Raw genomic sequence first — 23,428 nt, forward strand, 5'->3', positions numbered from 1 at the left:
GAAGCCTGGACTCTGATCTCCACCTCCCCCATGTGGCCGCCACATACCAGAAGGGATGCGTCCGTCACCACTGTGTGTTCTGGTTGGGGAAGGGAGAGGGATCTGCCATTGACCCAATCCTGGTTCGTAAGCCACCACTGCAGTTGTTGAGCAGTGCCCTTCAAGATCTGGACGCAATCGGACAGATTCCCCTGATGCTGCGCCCACTGAAACTTAAGTCCCACGGCGGAGCCCACATATGCCACCTGGCATGATCGACCAACAGGATGCAGGAGGCCATGAGGCCCAGCAGCCTCAGAGTCATTCTGACTGGAACCAGGGATAGAGGCTGAAAGATCGGAATCATAGCCCGAATATCCCGGACTCGCTGTTCAGGAAGATAGACCCAAAACCGCGTTGTGTCCAGAACCGCTCCGATGAAGAGGAGCTTCTGAGAGGGAATCAGGTGTGACTTCGGCACATTTATGGAGAACCCCAGCGAGTGCAGGAGGTCAGCCGTAGTCTGGAGGTGGGAGACGACTGCCTGGGGTGAGCTCGCCTTCAACAGCCAGTCGTTGACATAGGGGAAGACTGAAATCCCTGATTTGCGCAGATAAACTGCTGCCACTGCAATCACTTTCGTGAACACCCGAGGGGCGCTGGTAAGGCCAAAGGGGAGCACGGTAAATTAAAAATGTTCATGGCCTACCGTGAACCATAGGTAACACTGGTGGGCCGGCAGGACGAGGATGTGAAAATAAGCGTCCTGCAAGTCCAACGCTACCATCTAGTCTTCCGGGTCGAGGGCAGACAAGACCTGAGCGAAAATCAACATCTTGAACTTCTCCTTCCGGAGGAAGCGATTGACGCCCCTGAGGTCCAAGATAGGACGCAAGCCCTTGTCCTTCTTGGGAACCAGAAAGAAGTGGGAGTAACAACCACAACCTACTTCTGGGACAGAAACTAGCTCGATGGCTCCTTTGGCCAAGAGAGCTGTAACTTCCTGCTGGAGAAAGGCATGGTGATCCTCCGACATGCTGTGGTATTGAGGTGGCATGGCTGGAGGGGTAGCCTCGAAGGGGAGGGAGTAGCCCCTACGGACTATTTGCAAAACCCACCTGTCCGATGTGATGGTGCGCCAGTGGGGGAGGTGATGGCGAATCCTGCCGCCCACTGGCGTTTGATGGGCCTGAAAGGTCGGACTAGGAGGGTTTAGAGGCTGCTGTAGAGGGGGAGTTGGTGGACTGGCCTGCCCGCTGGCCCCCTGAACCACGGCGTTGGTTCCCATGTCCCCGGCAGCACGAAGTTTGTGTAACTTGCTGCGGCCTGTGGCTTCGGGGCTTGGACCACGTGCCCAAAAGGATGTCGGTGAGGACCTCATTAAACGGCAGCAGGGGCTCCGAAGAGCTCACAGCTGCTTGAAGCACCTCTGTCAGGAGTTTAGTCCTGACCGCCACCGTAGGAAGCTCGAGGTTGAGAGCCTCGGCCGCCCTACACAACACCACTGCGTATGACGCTCCCTCCTCCGCTGCCACTGTAGGAGGAGACAACATGCCACGGTCAGGGGAGGTGTCCAAACTACTGGCATCACCCAGTTCCTCTCTCTAGTCCTGTTCACTGTCCAACTGATCAGTTAAAGGGTCACCTGACCCCTCCCAGTCCTCCTCCTCATCATCTGGGTGCCATTGTGGTTGAAAAGGGACCCCAGGAGTGAACAGGGGCATAAAAACCCCACCCGACGCCGGTCCGGCTCCGTGTCCCGTCGGGAAGGAAGCCGGGGCCAACAACGGCCGGGGGGTCTACCGGCATCGAGCGCGGTAGTGGTGCCGTCAGAAGCAGAGCCGGTGGAGGTGTAACGAGGTCAACCAGCACCAATCCGGATCCATGCCTGGATCCAAGAGGGACCTGCGGCGCCGGAGCCGCCGGCAGCGAATACCTAGGCTGCCCAACCGAGTCCGCGGCGCCCAAAGGCGCGCCAGCGGGGTCGGTCCGCCCAAAGATGACATGCATCGCCTAGTAGAACATTTGAACATGTGGTAAAAGGATAAATAGCAGACTAAGCCTGCTGCTCGTTAACGTGTCGAGCCAGGGTAATGGCAATAAAGAGCACAATCTTTCAGGTAGACAGCACCTGAACTGATTGACTGTGGACGAAAAGCAGCAACACTGAGGGTCAGCAAATCACCCAGAGGCCAAGCAGGATTTCCAAAGAGAAAGCAGGAGGCATTGGTAACTACAGTGCAAGGCAGTATGGTTTCCCTGATATGAGGTGGTCCAGCATCAGTTAGAACGGCAGGTCTCATGCTGCTTTCAGGGAAATTCGAATGATGCCCTACAGGACTCTGCAGTGCTTGGCCCACAGAAAATGGTAATGCAATGAAGTGCATACATGTACCATAAAACGTCGGGCACCGGCAGGATTCAAGATTTGAACAGGCCCAAAAGATGGAGACCTGTCAATGCCGGAAACAGAGCTCCTTCCCGAAACATACATATCATAGCTTGAATGTCCTAAACCCACTGGGGAGGTGGGTTGCCGTTGAGGGTGACAGTGTCCAATTCCGTCCTGATGAAGAGGAGACACTAGGAGGGCTGTTGGCGCTACAAGACATTGTGAACTGCAAGTGGTGCAAAACTAGCTACACTGATCCAGCTTTCAATCGTTGAATTATGAGACTACCAAGGTGCTCAACTCTGCTACAATGCACCACAACCACAGATATCCCCTTTGCGAAGACTTGGGGGGCAGATGTTAGAGCAAACAGAAGGACTGTGAATTGATAGTGGGTGGAGCCCACCACAAAACGCAGGCTGTTACAATGCGGGATTCCATCCAGTCTTCCAGCTCCAGAAAGCAGAGGATAAAGCAGCTCCTCTCCCAAGTGATTCCCATTTGCCCTTCAAAGGTGGCTTCTGGTTTGAAGCTCACCTTTTGGGCTTCCTGCATGAGGTAGGTAACACCCCTCTCCATTGCAGGCCCCTATTGTCTCCTGCCCTGGGAGTTGTTAACAGGTTTCCCAGGAGGGCTGAAAGCAGAATGCAGGACAGATCATGTGTACAATAGGCACTAGAATTCTTGGGTTATGTACAGTGTCAACTTCTAATGTTTCAATTTGCCCACCAGCGACATTAAATTTGATTTAACCATTAAATCCGATTCAAGGTACTGATTTTTTTGATACCTTCCAGTACCAACTTTTGTAGTCCCATTCAGAATGTAGCAGGGTTGAGATGTCCGCCTGTCACTCTGTACATGTCAATGGGGCTACTAGCCTTTCACAATAAAAACGACATTTTAGGGTTTTTACTGCTGAAACACATAAATGTACATGTTCCACTCATTAATATACAGCACCCTGCCTTAGGGCTTGTAAGGCCTACCTTAGGGTTGACATTTATATTAAAAATGGAGGTTTGGGTTTTGCCAATTCCTTAAATAGGAAAGTTGAATTAGCAGTTTTAAACTGACCTTCTAATCTGCAGTGGCAGACAGGAAGCCATGTTTTACCCTGTTGTACTTGTGGTGGCACAACTAGCTCTGCAGTCTATAAGAGAGCTCTGCTTACAGGCCCTAGATACCCCTGGGACCATATACTAGGGAATTACATGTAAGTTGGGCAAGCCAATTAAAATGTTTGGCAGGGCTCAGGGCATTTCAGAGCCACTACACTGGTACCTAGTAGTCAAAATGGGGGCAAAAAATGGGGGTTGGATACCTGCAAATAGTCTGTTTCCTTACACTCAGGTAGAAGACTCACTCATGATGGGCAAGATAATGCCGGCTCAGGCTACTGGCTCTGACTTTCAGAGACCCCGCTATATGAGTGGCGGTGAAAGAAATAGCGGTATGCCCAAGACCTCAGTCTCAAGGCCTCCAGAGAACGTAGGCAAGACCCTACTCCCCCTTGTTTGAGTCACATACTACATCGTAGTCATGTTGTCTTATAAGAGCTGGATGGAGTGACCCACGATGGAGGGAAACAAGGTCTTGAGCGCCAGCCGAGTTGCTCACAATTCTAGCAGGTTGATATGAAGAACCTGTTTCTATGGAGAACAGAGCCCATTGATCTCCAGATCCTCCAGATGAGCTCCCCATCCCAGGGTGGAAGCACATGCCACTACCGTAGTCATGGTCGGAGGAGGCGCAAAGGATATCCTATATGTCAGGTTCGTTTTGTTCCCCCACCAAGCTATATTCCCCGAAGCGCTGTGAGAGATCACAATGGAATCCAACAGGTCTCCCCGTACTGCAGCCACTGCCTGCGGAGGCAGCACCATGGGGCCCTCATGTGCCAACATACATGCATGACTAGGAGACTACAGGAAGCCAGAAGACCTAGGAATCGCAAGACTTTCAGGACTGGAACTCTCACACCTGACTAGAAAGAAGGAATCATCTACTGGATGTCTGTGATCCTCTGGAGAGGAGAAAAGGCGCAGAAAAGGGAGGTGTCCAGTGCCGAACCTATGAACTGTAAACGCTGGGAGGGCCGCAGGTGAGATTCGGGCTCGCTGATCGAAAAACCCAGGTCGAACAACAGGGACGTCATCGACCGCAGGTGGTGCAACACCATCCCTGGTGAGTTGGCTTTGAGGAGCCAGTCATCCAGGTATGGGAAGATCAGCAGACACGATTGTCTGAGATGGGCTGAAACCACTGCCATTACCTTGGTGAAGACTCAATGTGCCAAAGTCAACCCAAAGGGTAGTACCACGAACTGGTAATGCGTAGAACCCACTACAAATTGCAAGCACTTCCAATGGGACCACAGGATAGGGGTGTGGAAGTTCTTATCCTGCAGATCCAGTAGCAGCATCTAATCTCCAAGCTCCAACACCAGTAGAACTTGATCTAGGGTCAGTATCTTGAACTACTTCTTTTAAAGAAAGAACATCAGGCTCAGGAGATCTAGAATGGGACATAGACAGCATTCCTTCCTGGGCACTAGGAAGTTACATATGTAGCATCCTTGGCCTATTTCCCTGTCTGTTACTAACTTCACTGTTGCTTTCAAAAGGAGAGCAGCCATTTCTTGCTGTAAAATGGTCAAAAGATCAGGGGATAGAGAAGAGGTGGAATGGAGGGCCAAAACTATAGAAAGGGAAGGGTGTACCCCTTTTCTATGATCTGGAGGACCCATTGGTCCAAAGCAATGGCCTTCCAGGCCAGAAGAAAAGGGACACCTACACTCCCATCGGCTCTGTGTGGTGTTGGAGAAACAAACTAGTCTTGCTTTTCTTGAGGCACAGGGGACGAGGAGCAAGAGGAGGGTTGCAAAGAGGATCCACATCCCCTGGAACAAATCCTGTATTGACGAATGAGAGGGTTAGGTTGCTGTTGAAGTGGCTTATATTGCCTGAAATGGAAGGAAGAACCTCTCTCAAAGCCAGGAAAGCGGCAAAAGGGCAGAAAGTCCTTGGTTGGTGGTGGAAGCTGAAGGTCAGTGAACGTGCCATGGTCTGTGATGTTTTGAATCTCTTCAGTGCTGAATCCACCTTAAAGAGGCACACTCCACCTAAGGAAGATCCATCAAATTAGATTGGACATCAGAAGAGAAGTTAGATGTCCAGAGCCAAGCAAGGCAAAGAATTGTGACATACGTCTCCATGGCCCGGCAACAGACTCAGCCGTGTCAAGACCCAATTTAATAACGTGGTAGGAAGCATTTTGTTCAACGGCAATTACCTCCTGAAAATGGTTTTTCATGTAGTGAGGGATAAGCATCATTTGGGTTATGTCTAACAAGCCAAGGGTATACCTGGAAAGAAGGAGGTTAGCATTTAAATGATTTCAAGTGTGAGAAGTTGGCCTGATATATGATGTCACTAGTCCTAGTGTACACCTTGTATCAGTCCAAACAACCCTTATGGTGATTGGTTGTAAAGTCAACCTTATAGACCAGCTATCCTAGTGGTAGCATGGACAAGAGCAGTCTTAGGCTAAACTCTGTATGGCATGTGAAGCCAGCTGTTATACCATTATAATCCCTTGAATACCAAATGAAAGGACACCACACCAGATATATATAAAATTAGAATGTATTTATTCTAACATATACCCTCAGCACTCTTTATGAGTTCAGAGGTCTAAGCACAACAATTTCGTAAGTAGCATACGTTAAGTTACACAGGAAAAATACAGTTAGGCCCAGGGGCCACGCAAACCATATACTAAGAAAGTGGTATAAGTACCACGTCACGAACAGGGAGTAGGCCTAGGGAATCGCTGGGGCTACACTACCCTACCAATAGTTAGGAAGTGGGAGGCCCACGGGAAGCGTGTGCAGTGTGGAAACACACACGCGGATTACATTAAAGTCAAAGGGAATGTAGCAATTAGAAATAGGAAGAATAAGGACAATTCCGAAGTAACTAGGAGGAAGCAACTAAAGACTTAGACACTTGGATAGTCAATATCCACTGGAGCACCGGAGTACTCGCGTAACCTCACCCACAGGAGACTGGTGCATAGGTGTGAAGATGTGTCGGGTGTCGTCGCTGGATCCTATGGATGCCTGAAGAACAGATGCTGGCAGGCGGCCAGGAGGAAGATGTCCGGTGGATCCAAGGGTGGATCTTGAAGGAAGAACACCTGTAAGCAGAGGGGACAAAGTCTGGGTCACAAGCCAGTGACCATGTGGAACCAGGAAGGAACCAGGCGATGTCGTGCAGAACACAGGTGATGTCTTGAAGCTTGTCTCTGCAGCTGCGTGGACCAGGAGGCGTCGAGGACGACCAGAACCAGGGTACGAGCTGTCCCACGAAGGATCTTGCTGCTGGCGGAGTCGACGTCCCGACAAGTCAACAAGCCTTGGCAAAGGCAACCCACGCGGAAAGGGAACTTCGCTTCAGGTGCAGACCAGGAAGGTCTGAGGTGCTTCTCTTTCACAGGGAAGCAAGGGCCAGTCTGGAGGAGCCAAACCAGCGGTGAAAAGTCAAGGGTTCGTCGTCACTGAGGCTACTAGCCAACGGGCATGCAACCGGACAGACGCGTCGAGCAAGAAAATGCAGAAGGACCCAACGCAGAACTTGTGGAGTGTGGAGGGCTGATCTTCGGTACAGATGGTGCTCGGGGTTGGGGCTTCTCAATCCCCAGAGCACAACTTCGAGGATGCCTCAGAAGCTGCGCTGGAAGCTACTCGCCAATTTTCTCTCGTCGCCTCCACGGATCTCAGTTTGGCTGTGGATGTGGATCAGGGTCAGAGAAGTCTGGAGGTCAAGGCGCTGGTCGGGCTCTGCAGTCGGTTCCTCGTAGAACTTGGGCAAAGCAAATGGCAGATCGCTTGTTAGTGCCTGTTTGCACAGGGTGGCCACTCCTTGGCCACAAGGGAGATTCTTCAGTCTTCTTTGTCGTCAAATATCGAAGGTCCAGAGTTTCGTTTCTAGTTTCAGTTCAGGATAATCCAAAGTCCTAGGGACTCAGCTCCCACTCTTATACTAATCTGGGGGGCTGGGTTACCTGCTAGGTCCCTCCTATGGGTGGGACCAGGGAGGGGGGTGGTTACACCCCCTTCCCTTTGTCCTGTTTCGCGCCAGGACTGGGGCTGGAGTGCCCCAGCACCGGTTTGAACCGGACTATGCATGGGACACCTTGTGTGCCCCAGGCAGTGTCTCGTTTCTTTCATCCCTCCCTGCCCCAATACACTAAGCTCTGTCTAGGGTGGTGCTAGCACCTCCCAAGGCAGGAAACCTATTGTCCAAGCCTCCCTCGCTGGAAGGACTCCCGGCAGCAGGAGGTAAGACTTGTGTCTGTGGCAGCAGCATCCATTTTGTGATGCTGGGGCTCTGGTTAACTTTAACCGGGTAGTAGGTCTTCAACATGTCTTCTCCCTCTAGAAGGGGGGAATACTATCCTCATCGCCAGAAATGGGTGGGGGTAGTATTCCAAAGTGTTAGACACCTTACACGACATGTTTTGATAAAGCCAAACCATAGTTACCATAACCGCGAGGATTATAAGGCACTTTAAGAGTATATGGTAGGCGATATCATAGAAAAGCTATAAGGACATGGTTCCGAAAGCTGCAGGAAGGCACAGCTCATGCTAGAGCACCATCTCACATGTTACCAAGCACTCTGCCTCCAGGATTGTTAAGGCCTGCCATAGGAGTGACTGAAAGGTTACCCATGTGTCTATATATAAGGTAGGTATAGGGATACTATACCTAAGCAAGGGGTGATTACACGACCTTGCCCCAGCTGAGTGATCAGCCAGTTGTGTCATGATGGGAGGCCTGTCAGGGGTGGCATAATACATGCTGCAGCCCCTGGTAGACCTAGGGTACACCCAGCCCTGGGTACCTAAGGTACACTGTACAGGGCCCTATAAGGTGATCCTTACCAATTGGGTTATCTACCTAAAGTACATAGTATGAATTTAGAGAGAGAACAGCGGGGCTGTGGGTCTGATTAGCAGACCCACAGCCACATCTAAGTCGAAAACCAGTGAAGCAAAAGCAAAAAGTGGGGGTGACCATAGGAAGCAGACCCTACTCTCCTACATCAAGGACATACTTCTGGCTGAAAATACTTTCTTGCCCCAAGCCTCCAATCTTTTGGACTCCCTGTCCGATGGTACAGTGGTTGGAGGTTCCACCCAACTGCGTACTTCAGCAGAACACCAGTATAACTAGGCTCTCCAGTGATGGCTCTGTGGAAAGGAATAGCGGGTGGCCTGGTGCTGAGCAGTAGCTTCGAGCCACAAACTAGTCAACTGTCGGATTAGATGACAGCTTCTCTCAACCTGCCAGGAGAGGTGCCAGTAAAGCATCATTAAAAGGCAACACGGACTTCAATGTGGCCGAGGAAGGTAATAATACCTCAGTGAGGACATTGTTTTAGTTTCTGCTCTAGAGTGCAAGATACTATATTTCTCTAAAATAGCGGTATCTCATCAATCACATTATGTTAAGCACAAGAAAAAGGTATTGCTCTGTCTACCGTGTCCTAAACAGATTCTTTCAAGTGACTTATACCCATTCACAGATAATTTAAATGGTAATCAGAAGATATAATTTGGTCATTCAAGGACATCCTTTTTATGAACAAAATTAATCTCAGAATCCTAACTTTGTCTGTCGTCTCTACTTCTGGCGAGACAACCTTAAACTTGTTTTAGCCTTTTTAGAGAAAGGGCTGTCCGTAAAAACGTTGTTGCACTGCTCACTATTGACTCCAGAGCCTACATTCTCTTCAGTGACCTCAACTTTCACCTGGAAGACCAAAATGACCCCTGCCCCACAGCACTCCTCGAAAGCTTGAACAAAATTGGACTCACCCAGCTCGTCACAGAACCAACACACACCTGACCCCATCTTCACCACAAGCAACAGCATCAAATACACCTCCATCACACAGTTCACAGACCACTCCATCATCCACTTTCATATCGACACACCTCAGGTCAACACCCCTACCATGTTCAGCGCTGCAGCTGGAGCAAAATCACAGAAGCAGACTGGCTCAGTTCCCTCAGCACTGATCAGCCTAGCCCCACAGACAACCTCAACAAGGACATCATCAACTGGATCAAGAACTTTGCAGACTCCCTCTCACCCATCAAACCTAACAAGCATAGTAGATCAAACAAGCAGGACAGTTGGTACACAGACCTCCGAGACACCAAACTACACTATACACAGCTAGAAAGGAAATGGAGAGCCAGCCATTACCCCACCGGCAGAACTACCTACAAGGCTGTACTCAGGCGCTATCAGCAGCAAATTAGAGATTCCAAGAAAAAAGCACTTGTGGACCGCATCAAAAGTAGCTCCAATAGCTGCAAGGAGTTCTTCTCGATCATCAAGTATTGTACTGCGCCCTAAGCCACTGTCAACAATATTGCTGCCTTCCAACCAGTGGCGGCTCCTCCGTTAAGGTGGAGGAGCGGCACCCCCCTGCTCGTTAAGCACTGCAAAATAAAAATAAAATGACAATAACAAGAAGTTATTATCATTTTATTTTTCTTTGCGGGACTCAGACTCCAGCCAGGTCTGGCAGGGTTAGGCTTCCCTCCCTAAGTGCGCATGACGGCTTGGTCAGCCCTCTGGGGCTGTCCAAACAGTCATGCACACTTGGCTTGTTCTACACTGGGCTGCGTTGTACAGCCCAGTGGAGAACATGCCCAGCCTCCCAGTCTCCCAATTACTGCCTGAGCGGCCGTTTCGGACAGTCAGACCAATCACGACGCTGCAGCATTGTGATTGGCTAAGAGAGTGCGGGAGACTGGGTGCTTCCGGAGCTCTGCGTGGACTAAGGAGAGACGTGCAGCAGCGGCGAAGAGGATTAGTACTTTCTTTTATATTTATATCATGTGGTTCCCCCTCACCCCATCCCCCGTACAGGGGCAACGGCCACTGCTCCCAATAACTCTGCAACAACCTATCCAATTTCTTCCACTGCAAAATTGCAAATATGGGGGGCGTGGTCTAACTGGCAATGCAGTAGGACGCACGCTGGAGGAGCTCCGGCAGGCCGCCGTGTACCAACGCTATTAAAGCAGAGCTGGGGGCCCCCTGATGCGCATCTCGGGGGTGTCCTCGGTGTGGAGGATCTGTGGCACCCCTTGACGAGCGGAGGACTGCGTTAGAGCAGTGGCAGCGGTGTCCGGCGGCGGCGCCACGTTCCGGCGGTTGCCGTGCCCCCCATTTTGTGGCGCTTGAGCTGGAGGCTTCACGACAGGTGACACAGGCGGACGTTATATCCCGCGCAGGCCCCCCGACGCGGTCTGCGGCCTCCGGAGGTGAGGGGGCCAGCGAGTGAGTGATCGTCCCCATTGTGGCGGGTGGAGGTGGCGGGCCTGGGACGAGCACGGCCGGACGGAGTGCCTTTAACCGAACCGGATCCGCCATTTCCCGCACCGCAGCGGTGGGGCGCCTCGGAACTTGGGGCCCTGCTGGGGGGCTCTCCCGGTCCCGGGGGGACCTCTCCCTGCGTGGAGAGCCGGTGGCGATCAGGGGGAGCTGGTGGGAGGCTGAGGTTCGGCTTCCTGTCACCATTTCGCCCCCCCCTGTGTTGAGGACACTGCGTTGGCGCCTTTGGGACAGTGACGGGCCTGGGCTGCGCCAGCTTGCGGTTGTGCCACTCCCGCGTGGAGGAGCGCACACATTCATCTGCCTGGGGCCTGGATTGAGCGGATCAGCGGGAACAGCGGCGGCAGCACGGGGGTCCTTAGGGCCCTCGGGAGTTCGTCACAGCGGCGGCTACCATCCCACCTAGAACTGTGAGTACGGACACTGTTGGGGTGTGCGTCACTGACCCCTCGCTGTGGGCCCTGTGGGGGCGTTGGGGGTGGTCGACCACCCTGGCCGGCACAGCGCTTCTACCGTCAGGGAGGCCCGGCTCTCATCGTGCCCCTTATTGGCGCGGGGCGGGAGATGCCCCAGGGACTGCATCCGGCCGCATATTGCAAGGTTGTTGACCAGGATTGAGTTGTTAGGCTGCCCAGCGACGACGCTTGTGGCCTACCGGCGAATGTCGCTTTCAAGCACAGAGACACGGCGGAAGTGGACTGGGGGCGGCCTTTGAGTGTAGAGACTCCGGTGGGACCTTGCCTGTGTGCCGTGGGGGGGTCCTGTGCTGGGGGTTGCCTGTGGCCCGGCCCGCCCTCAAGCGAGACTCTGGTGGACTGCTGATCGGGGTCTCCCTGTGCTGGGGGAGGTCCCGTAGACTACTTTGGATGTTACCTGCTACCCGCTGAGCTTCCTGTACCCGTCTCTGGCCCCCCAGTTTGATTTACTTGCCTGGTTTGCTCCTCCTGCTGGCCGGTGGCTGCCCTTGATGTTGGGGGGGGGGACGGGGACGCTTAGTTGCCGGTGGGGGGGGGCCTGCTTCTTTGACTGGGCATTGTAGTCGGTCGGTGTTGGTCACTTTGCTGGACTGTATCATCCCGGTGGTCCGTGACCCCCCCTGCTTGGAGGCTAACTGCTGTCATCTTGCCTGCAGCTGGTGGTGTCGGGCGGGGGCGCCCTGGGCGTCACTTGCCTGGCCTGAGCCTGGTCTGACAATTCTTGCTGTGGTGGGGTGAGGGCTGGGGCCGGGGCCTGTCTGCTTGTATTTGTAGGGCTTTCACGGGATTTTCCCGGGCTGAGAGGGGGCTGACAGGGGCTCCTGGTATCTTGAGTGACCCAGCGCGGCAGAGCTGTGGGGGTGGCCTGTTTGCTGACGTCCCTTGCTTGGAAATCCCTGGGTCTGCTGGTCCTGCGGGGGGACTGGTCCTGCGGGGGGGACTGTGCACCTCTGACGGAGCCTGGAGTGGAAGGGGGGATCTCTCCCGGGACAGGTGCTTTGCAGTAGCGGCGGGGGGACCTCCGTTGCCTGTTGGGTCTCCACGTCGGCTGTCCCACAATTCCTCCAGTATGACGCGCACTAATAGAGTCAAGGATGCCCCGGGGTCAGCCCCGAAGGACAATTCGGAGGCTGCCTTTTGGGGCAAGATGAGCTCGTCAGCGGAGGGACATGCGTCGGCCGGGGGGACTTTCTCCCGGTGACACAGGCTTTTATGTCCTCCTTCATGACTGAACTGAAATCTGAGATTGGCTTACTCCGCACCGAAGTGCATTCCTGTGTCAGAGAGCTCCGGAGAGAGGTGGCGGACCTAGGGGGCCGGGTTGATGGCTTGGAGAAGACGCTGGATGCCCGGACGGAAGACGCCGGAATAACCTCCGCATCCGGGGGGTCCCTCTTGGTGCGGAAGGGAAGGACATCCTGACGTATGTGGCGCAGTTGCTGCTGCATGAAGTATGGGGTGACGACGACGCCTCTCCCCCGGCCCTGGATCGGGCCCACCGGGTCACTGGGCCTGCGGGCAGACCGGGCCTTCTTCCGAATATATTAACCAGGGTCCATTTCTTCACAGAAAAAGAAGCTATCCTACGGGCGGCACGGGCCAAACAAGACCTCACGTATGAGGGACATAGAATTCAGATTTTCCAAGATCTGGCCCCCACTACCCTTCGGTGCCATCGTACCTTCAAACCAGTGACTGATAAGTTGCGGAGCCTCAATATCTCCTATCAGTGGGGTCACCCCTTTGCGCTTATCTTTACCTGGGAGTCTCGGCGAAGGGTGATCCGGTCCTACAGGGATGCGGCGCAGTTGCTTCGACTCCCCGACTCATGGTCCGATAGCCCCGCGCGCCCTTCCTCCTCTGCAAGGGTTCCTGCTGAGCCAGCCTGGTCGACCGTGCGCCGGCGCAGGCTCCCCTCCCCTCTCAATGAACAGGACACCCTGCAGGCTAAGCAGGACATTATTGAACACATTATGTCCTTAGAGGGTGACAAATCTGACGCTGGATCGGAAACTCCGCCTCCGTGATCAATTGTCTGCATGTTTGTGGTGGTTCCTGGAGCTCTCCTCTACGATCACAGCTCCATATGGTCTAGTGCTCTCTAGCTGGGCTTGGTATGTGGGGGGGGGTCTTGTAGTCCCTCAGCTCTTAACTCATCTTTCTCCTTTTTGTGTGCGGGGTGGCCAGAGCCCTCTCTCTAGCTCACCTCGAGGCCGGTGGACAGCGTACCCCCCTCTGATCCTGTGAGAGTGACATCTCTTGGCTTGTCCGAACCCTCGGGTGTAGGCTGGCCGGCGATTGGAACAGAGACATGTGGCCCGGTTGGCCGACGTTGGGTTTATCTCCTCTTACTTTCTGCCCTCTCACTTACCTATATCTCTCCTTCCTCTTTTCTGTAGGTGCTAGGTATGGCGGACGGTTGCTGCAGCTATTACGGCGCGCGCCTGGGGCTACAGTTGGCGCGCTCCTGGGTTCCCTCCCTACCCCCCAGCAGCGCTCTTCACGGCGGCATTATGGAAGAACTTGATTTCCCCATTACTGTTTCTGGCCCCTTAAAGATACTAACCCTTAATGTTAAGGGCCTGAATTCCCCTAACAAGAGGCAGCAGGTGTGGCGCTACCTGCGGCAACATAGCCCGGACATTCTTTTTCTGCAAGAAACCCACCTGCTACCCCCTCCAGATCTGGGCGTCGGCGGACGCCAAGACCTCCAGGGTAGCTATTCACTGCATGCCTGGTATCCGGCAGGGGCGCACTCAAGTTTATCGCAGTCCTGATGGGCGCTTCATAAGGGCGGAGGTGCGGGTGGGGAGACGCCTACTCACCTTGTGCAATGTTTATGCTCCGAACCAGATGCAAGACTCATATCTCCGAACTCTTATGCGGGACCATGTGCCACATGGCGAACCCTCCTGAATTTTGGGGGGAGATTTTAACCTTGTGTGGGACCCTGCGATGGACCGTAGTGTGGCTTCCTCCAATGGGGCGGGCGTCATGTCCAGATAATGGATCTTGGTTTGCTGGACGTTTGGCACTATCACTCACCAGAGGTGCGGGATCACTCGTACTATTCTCACGTTCACCGTTCGTACTCGCATATTGATTATTTATTTATTTCCCATGACGCGGTGCGGGACACGGTGGGGGCATCTATGTCCGACATATCGCTCTCCGATCATGCCCATGTGAAGCTCTTACTGCAGGATCCGGCCGCCTCTTCTGCCCGCGCTCGGCAGTGGCGTATGCCGTTGCACATCCTGCGCGACCCGGCGGATGTGGAGAGCATACGGTCCGCCATCGACTCGTATTTTGTAGACTATGATATCCCCGAAATGCCCTTTCAAGTGGTGTGGGATGTGTTTAAGGCTACCATCCGCGGTCACAGCACATCGTTAGCGCTTGCGCTGGCCCGGGAGGCACGCCGCCTGGAGGACACCCTCTCCAAGGACATAAAAGCACTCGAGCAACAGGACCAAGGCCATTCCTCGGTTGCGCATCGGCGGAGGCTTGCTAATCTAAGGGGCCAGCTCCGCACGTTACGCACTAATAAGGCAGAGCGCTCCCTGCTACTCTTAAAGCAACGATATTTCGAGGGGGGCGATAAAGTGGGCAAAGTATCGGCGCGGCGCCTGCGGGCACGCGTGGAGAAGGCCAACATAGCGAATATCCAAACGACGGGTGGGCTGTCACGGAACGCGCTAAGTGTGAGGCCTTTCGGGCCTATTATGCTGCTCTCTATGGAGCAGAAGATCCCTCGCCCGCTGCCATAGATGACTTTCTTGCCCAATGCCCCTGGACACCAATTCATCCACAACACGCCCAACAATTAGAAGACCCCCTCACGACGGAGGAACTGCGCATGGCACTGAAGGATTTACCGCTCGGGAAGACACCGGGACCGGATGGCTTGCCCTTGGTTTTCTACCTTATGTTTCTGCCGCAGCTCCAGAAGCATCTTTTGCGTGGGTGGTCCGGCAGGGACCTCCATGGCCAATTCAGGCGAACTGTCCAGGCCACCATCTGATGATAGGCCTTGGAAATCTTGTAGGGTATCCTACCCTCGGTCTTCATAGAGGAGACGTTCCACAGGGTCCGAGTCCGTACCAGATATTTCACGAAAGTGTGCTTGGTAAGGCTGCTCTTCCATCAGCCTTATGCCTTTCTATGGGAGTGAAGCAAGGGTTTGATGTCGGTCTGCGGCACTGGTGACTCAGTATCTGGAGCTAGTGGTTGAGGGGCCATCGTCCTCCATGGGTATGGCGGAAATAGCCCTTATTACTAAACCGGGCAAGGACCCCACGCTGTGCGCGTCTTACCGCCCTATAGCCCTGCTGAACACAGATCTTAAAATCTACACTAAAATGCTCGCCAAACGCTTGGATCCCCACATGCCTGGGCTTGTGGATCCGGACCAAGTTGGCTCCATTCACAGCAGACAAGGGGCGGATAACGTGCGCAGAATCGCGCACCTGGTGGGAAAAGCCCGACACTGGAAAATACCAGCATGTCTTCTCTCGCTGGACGCGGAGAAGGCGTTTGATCGATTGGAGTGGGGCTTTCTTCGAGCGATATTGTAAAAGGTCGGACTGGGTGAGAATATGATCTCTATGATTATGGCCCCCTATCTTTCTCCGCAAGCTCGGGTTCGAGTTAATGGGCAGCTTACGGACCCCTTCTCCATCTCTAGAGGTACACGACAGGGCTGTCCCTTGTCACCTCTGCTGTTCGCCCTGGTGGTGGAGCCCCTAGCGGAGATGATTCGGCGACACCTGGGCATACATGGGATCCCCCTTGGGGCCGGCAAAACAAGGTAGCACTCTTCGCGGATGACCTTATTCTGACCCTGACGCGCCCACATACGTCTCTTCCGGCGCTCTATACCCTTCTGCAGTCCTTTGAGAAAATCTCGGGCCTCAAAATTAACCATGGCAAATCCTGGGCTCTGAATCTCACGATTCCGCCAGACGAGGTGCCGGTCCTGAAAATGCTCGCTCCTTACCAATGGGCCGCGAAACACATCCGATATCTAGGCCTTCAACTGACCCCCACCTTAGACACATGGACGCGGGTGAACTGGCGTGAGTGCCGGAGGGCCGTGCTGGAGGACCTGAGGGGTTGGAAAAATCTCACGATCTCTTGGCTGGGTAGGCTTAATGCTGTAAAGATGTCAATACTCCCTAAAATCTTATATTTATTTCAATGCCTCCCCACCCCAATACCGCAACACCAAATACAGGGCCTGCAACGCGATCTCATTCGTTTTATCTGCGGCGGGCGCAGGCCGCGTTTCTCCCATAAGACCCTCATGTCGCCGCGCGACAGAGGGGGGCCTTGCGTGTCCTAACCTCCTGGACTATTATTGGGCCTCACATCTCCGTTTCGTGTCGGAATGGATAGCCGTTGAGAGTGAAAAGGTGTGGTTCCACATGGACAGGACGGTTACGGGACGCTCAATTTGGGAACTTGCCTGGCATTCTCACACGGCACGCTCGTGTAGTGCCTACATGGCAGTCCCTACCAAAACGGTGCTGGATATATGGGACACGATTGCAGTACGAAAGGGTTTAACAACCTTTCCCTCTCCTCACACTCCTATTACGGGCAACCCAGCCTTTCCCCCGCTGTGTCACTGTGGACCTCGGTTCCCTATTGTCTGCAAGGGAAAAATCAAATAAAAATAAAATTAAAAAAAAATTAAAAAATTAAAAAAATCGCAAATATCTACAGCAAGTTTGTACACCAACCCAACTCCAGAGAACTCATCGCTAAACTACCCCCCCCCCCCCCCCCCAACCAAGATAGCAACCTGACCAAATGGACAACCCTCACCAGAAACGACACATCAGCAATCATGCAAAATATCCACTTAAGGGCCCCAACGGACTCATGCCCCCACCACATCTACAACCTGGGGACTTCACCAATCAGCACCACCCTGACCCACATCATCAACACCTCTATCACATCTGCCCTTTTTCCAGATTAATGAAAACTTGAAGAGATCAATGCCCTTCTCAAAAAGCCTACAGTGGACTCTAATCAACTAAGCAACTTCCGACCCATCTCCCAAAATAGCACTATCGCAGCCACTGACAACATTCGAAAAATCTTGGACCGAGGAAAAACAGCGGCCCTCATGCTGCTCGACCTCTCCATGACCTTCAACACTGTCTCCCACAACACACTCATCAGAAGACTCCACGAGATAGGCATTCAAGGATCCATTGTCAAATGGATCTGTTCCTTCTTCATAGGAAGAAACCAAAGGGTCAGGCTGCCACCTTTCACATCAGAAACTAAGAAACTAATATGTGGTGTCCCACAGGGATTGTTCCTCTGCCCCCCTCATTTCAACATATAAGACAATGCTCGCCAACATCATTTAATCATAAGACATAACCGTCATTTACGCCGATGACACCCAACTCATCCTCCTCCTGACGGACAAGACAAACATCAACAGAACCAACTTAACCAACTGCATGACCATGGTAGCTGACTGGATGCGAAACAACTGCCTGAAGCTCAAATCTGACAAGACCATAGTACTGGTCTTCAGCAACAAGACCCCACCGACATGGGATTCCACCTGGTGGCTGTCTGTGCTTGGAACAACACCCAAAGACCACTAAAGAAATCTAGGGATTAACCTTGATGACAAGCTCAACATGATGGCTCAAGTGAACACAGTGTGCACCTCCTGCTTCCACATTCTACTCACGCTGTGAAACATCTTCAAATAGTTACCTCAGAAAACCAGACGGACTATCACACAAGCACTCATCACCAGCAGGCTGGAATATGGCAACACTTTCAATGCCGGAATATCCAAACTCCTACACAGACTCCAGATCATCCAGAAAGCAGCCGCAAGACTCATACTTCACCTACCAGGCCGCACCCACATTACACCGCACCTCACGATGATACACTAGCTCCCCATACAGGAGAGCAGCCATTTCAAACTTCTCATGCACACATACAAATCCCTACACAACAAAGGACCAGAATACCTGAACAGCCGCATACACTTTCACCAAACCTCCAGACACCCACGCTCTGCCTCACTCTCACTTACACACATGCCCCCGCTTCCACAAAAGTATAACTGGAGGTCGCTCATTCTCCTACATCACATCCTAGACATGAATTGACCTCCCTCAACCCATCAGAGCCTCCTCCTCACTTATTGAGTTCTGCACCTTGGAACCACACATCTAGACACATTGCCCAGGTGCCTAGATACCTTCTAGGGTGATTAGTGCACTATACAAATCAATATAACATAACATGGCAACTGTAAATCCGAGATCTCTGAAGCCTTCAACATAATCTTATTGAGAGACATCACCTCAGGTGTGGGTGGTCCGGCAGGGACCTCGATGGCCAATTCAGGCGAACTGTCCAGGCCACCATCTGATGATAGGCCTTGGAAATCTTGTAGGGTATCCTACCCTCGGTCTTCATAGAGGAGACGTTCCACAGGGTCCGAGTCCGTACCAGATATTTCACGAAAGTGTGCTTGGTAAGGCTGCTCTTCCAGCAGCCTTGTGCCTTTCTATGGGAGTGAAGCAAGGGTTTGATGTCGGTCTGCGGCACTGGTGACTCAGTATCTGGAGCTAGTGGTTGAGATGGAGGCAGGGATGGTTGTGGCCTCGGTGGCCATGTAGGTAGCTACGGCACCCAGAACCTGAGACCTGGAGAAAAGCAAGGCAGAAGTGCCGGATATGAAGTTGCGGTGCCGGATGGCATTGATTAAAATGGCATGGACAGTAGAAGTTGTGCTGGAACCACAGAGCCCAATGGGGCTTGGTACGGCGTCACCGCCTTTGCAAATATGTTGTACATGGCACTGATGAACGCTGCTGGATCCAAGCACGGCGTCTGGAATTTGAGAAACTGCAGCGTCGAAGGCTCAGGCACAGGAGCTGGCGCTGAAGGTTCCGGGCACAGTGGAGGTCTGTTCGGAGCCAATTCCAGTGGAGGAGCAGGGCTGCATAGATGATCCTCGGCTGGGATTTCTACTAACTACGCTTTTATCAGGCCTTTGCCATGAAGAGTTTCATCTCACATGCCTTGATAGCCCTTAGACTACAAGAGGTCAAGCTTTTTGCACTACCTGAAGTTGTGCTTGGGCTCCAGGCACCAGACAGACCGGTGATGTGTGCTTCCAGAAACAATACCTGCTTGTGATGGGATCAAAATGGTGTAAATCCTGACATTTTTAGAATCTTGCCAAAAAAAAGTGCAGTAGATAATTTTTGAAGGTACTGTTCCCGGAGAGACCAATTTCGGATCTATGTCGAATGGCATAGGAAAAAATTAACTGCAATCAGTGTGCCAAAATGCTGCCTTATATGACTCTGTCACATCTGGGTACACCCAGTACTGAAGCAGCACTTATCTGTGCAGAAGAGTTATTATCACTTTCCTGATACAGTTTGGTGACTAGAGAGACTAAAGAAGAATCAAAAAGTGAGGAATCTGAAGGTAGAAGTTTCCATTAGAAAACCTTTCCTAAAATATATTAAAGTAAGAATACACAATTATATGCACTGGGACAAAGTAAAAAGCAACTGAAAATTATATGCTTAACCAACACGGGCAAAAGAAAACACAGACAGAAAAGAGTTAACTTTCAAACTAACAAATACTGCAGTAAACGCCATATATACGTACATCATTGTCAATGTTTCTTTTGTATTTCCTTCTCTCCCTGGCAGATGGTGGCAGCTGAGAACGTATGTAAGGTTCTGCTAGCACAGGGTAAGCTTCTCCATTTTCACCTAAATCATTTTCAGTTAGAAAAAAAGACCTTGAAATGTTATCCATTAAAAAAGCATCAAATTAATATAATTTTAATGCACTGGCTCATGGTCCATTTCATTGAGCATGCAACACTGTGCGAGAAACAATACATTTGCAATCTGCAAAGTACTACATTTATAAGGAAGAATTCCTTCAGCGCTATTTATTTTATTCGTAGAAAGAAGAGAAATTACTCTGACCAGCAAGAGGATAAAAGAGTATGAAAATGAAACATTAAAGTGAAACTGCGTTGGAGGGTTCTATCCAAGTGCTGGCCTGTCACCCGGTGGGATTGACACAGGAGAAGACAAAGGTAACTTTACCCAGGTGTGCCATGTAACACTGACAAACTTTAGGAGCGAGCCAGAGCATTTACAACCTGCCCATTTTAAAGGTTTTTCCATATTACAGTTAAGAGGATCAAGTGAGGTCACTGCTTTTTGGTTCCCTTATCTCCATCGAGCTCGCCTGTTGACTTAGAGGTGACAGAGGCTCTAAGACCTCTTAATCAGATTTTGGAAATGAAAAGAAAATTCACTGAGTGGCTCAATAGGCTAACTGCTGCCATATGCGGGCCAAGGGACCACGAATAGAAGCCAGTGAGAAGTTTTGGATTTTTATTTAAATCGATGTGTATAGTTGAAAAAGAATCATAAAATATTTTGACATCTTTTTTTCCTTCAGATTTTATAACTTTATTGTTCATTTTGCATAATACAAGCATTACAGTAGCCCTCCTCATGTACACTCTTTACCCATGAAGAGTATGCAGCATTATAAATCACATTACCATAACAATGAATTCGTTGAAGTACATTGCAATGATCTTCTTGGGTAGTTACATTTGTCGTATCCCTTAGCACATTGTCGTTCTCAATCTTTCAGTTTTTGTCTGTGTGGTGTCTACTCGCTGTGTTCTGTGGGGGATACCTACCCTTATTAGTATTTCCCTCTCACGGGCCCAACAACTACAACTATGTCTAGCCAATACCCGTGCTGTCATGACTTTCTGGGTCTGTACCTGCAGGGGCTCTACGGGCAAGAGATGCTTGATATGGTCCCCAGATGTTCTCTGGCCTACAGCGTGTTGGTATGAGGGCATTATAATTATGTGATTGTGCATTGCAATAGGACAGGTCTGTACACCACTCTGTTAGTGTGGGAGACGGGCCTTTCATCCATCGCATAGCCAGTCTTCTTTTTGCTATTAATATGCCCAGTGCTATCAGTTTCCTAGTTCCCTAAGGTAGATAACATTTTGAATTCTTTTAGGGAGATATTAATATAACTTTCTAAAGTAAATAAACCCATTCATTCATTTGCATCTTGAAATAGATAAGGGAAATATCTCTATAAAATAATGAGGTATTACTAGAGTAAGCATGAACGAGCTTCAGATGAAGAACGATAGCTGCACATTTAGGAAAATCAAGAGCAATCCTAATTTCAAATACTTCAAGGAGAAAATCGAAGAGAGAAGGAGACCAGGTACTCGTCAGCATGTAATAAGTACACTTAGATATAGTGGGGCTTGTTGCATGCTACGCATGGGCATGCTGGAACGGCATGGGCATGCAGTCAAGGCCACGTTTTTTAGTGTGCTGCTACCCCAGTGTTGAACACTAAACAAGCGAAACCACAGCAAATAGCTTATGATAGGTAAACGGAGATTTCCCCAAGCAAGTTATCCTGCTTAGAACTAAATGCTGTAAAACATACTCCATTTTGGAGTACAGAATCGCGGCATTTTTCCCTTGACAATTCACAGCAAAGCAAGGAAAATAGGGTCTCAAGGGAGCCAGGTGGAATGAGGATAAAAGAAAGGCACAACGGTTCCAAACCTCCACTGTCTAGCATTACTTTTGTGTGCACATTAAACATGCAACCACCTACAGATGAACACAGTTGTCATCTCACCAAATAATAAAGCACTGTGAAACTCATAAGCCCAAGGAAAAGGAAGCTGGTCAAGTGCGTTTCTCCTGTTTCTGCACAAAGTATATTGTGATCATGTTGTCTGTTCAGCTGAGCACCGTTTTACTGCAATTACTGGGAAAAACACACAGTGTTTTTTTTAACTTTCTCCAGCATCCTGTCTACCTTTGGACCAAATAGATGTTCTCCATTAAAGGGAATATTCAGCAAATGCCTCAGGACAGAAGCCAGACATTCTGAGCCGGGCATGTCTTCGGGGTAAGGCACTAGTGCTTGTTACTCTGGATGCGTTATCAGTCAAATCCAGTGGGCATCGGATGTTAGCCTTGAAAATGAATTTTCCCCTCTTAAACTAACTCCTTGCCTTTTTTGCAGCATGCCTCTGGCTAGTGTTTCACCAGGTGTTCCATCTCTACCCAGTAGCACCTGAGATATCCGGATAAAAGGTCAATTGAATTTTCGATGCACCGTTGTGTGACTGCACTAACTGCTACTCTCTTGCGGTTGTGTCAGTCTTTCTACTCTCCTTGTCCTGTGGTGGTGTATCCCTTTGTAAGTATATGAATTGTTACAGGATGAATGTAGAGCACTCTCTGTCGAACATCTAGATGCTCAGTTCCTATAATGGTGTTGGCTCACTGGATTTCAGAGTTGGTATCGAAGCATGTCTCGAAGTTGACTATTCTGCTGGTGCCTGGGTTTCTCTGGATCCAAAGTTGGGTTTTGAGGCTGGGTGGTCTTGGGTACAATGGTCAAAGCAGACTGTTGAGGCCTTTTCAGCACAGTTTCAGGGCTCAAAGCCCAGCTCACTCGCGGCCGATGCATGTGCTGAAGTCAACGTTGTGCCCCAGAGGGATGAAGTTCGGATGGCATAAACTGCTTAGGAGTAGTCTGTGCGCTGGGTGTGGGCTTCACTAGGGGGGCGGGGGGGGGCGGAGTTCCGATCAGCATGCCTTAACCCGACTGCGGAAAAGGTGGTTTCTTTGTTTTAGGGTATTGTGGGTTTCAGAGAGGGATTGCAAGTCATTTCGAAGCGGAAACATTTGAAGAAAACCAAGTTGCAACATGGACGTCAAACACTAGATGGAAGGAGTGTTCAAAGCTTGTTATTTACAGCTACACTTGCTGCAAACATATATTTTGATTACTTTCAGAATCTATATCCATGGGCATAAATACATTTACGTATCAAAAGCTTTTTTACGTAATTTTCAAACAAGTCTATGTTAATATTTGTATAAAGTGACATTGGACAATACAACCAATGCTGGAACACAAAAACTGTAAACTCACCAATAAAAGCACTTTCAGATTCCAAAAGGGATGTTCTTAGGAGTTCATCAGGTTGATTACGCAGCTGCAAGAAGAAAAGAATCTGATAAAACAACTAAGTTTTATTTTGCACTGCACGTGCAGAAA

The 23,428-nt window shown here is 50.9% G+C and overlaps 1 protein-coding gene across 5 annotated transcripts in view; it reads right to left on the reverse strand.

The window, feature by feature from the left end:
- Positions 1–23,428, reverse strand: part of CSPP1 (centrosome and spindle pole associated protein 1) — a 1,290,317-nt gene that overhangs the window by 38,006 nt on the left and 1,228,883 nt on the right. For all 5 annotated transcript variants that reach the window (XM_085605499.1, XM_085605497.1, XM_085605498.1 and 2 more), the window contains 2 exons: positions 23,303–23,366; positions 19,946–20,052 (listed from right to left, as the gene is read on the reverse strand). In XM_085605499.1, coding sequence (XP_085461625.1) covers positions 19,946–20,052; positions 23,303–23,366 — 171 coding nt within the window. The remainder of the gene's footprint in view (positions 1–19,945; positions 20,053–23,302; positions 23,367–23,428) is intronic.

The sequence above is a fragment of the Triturus cristatus genome, chromosome 5_1, assembly GCF_964204655.1.
Source record: "Triturus cristatus chromosome 5_1, aTriCri1.1, whole genome shotgun sequence".
Taxonomy (NCBI): Eukaryota; Metazoa; Chordata; class Amphibia; order Caudata; family Salamandridae; genus Triturus; species Triturus cristatus.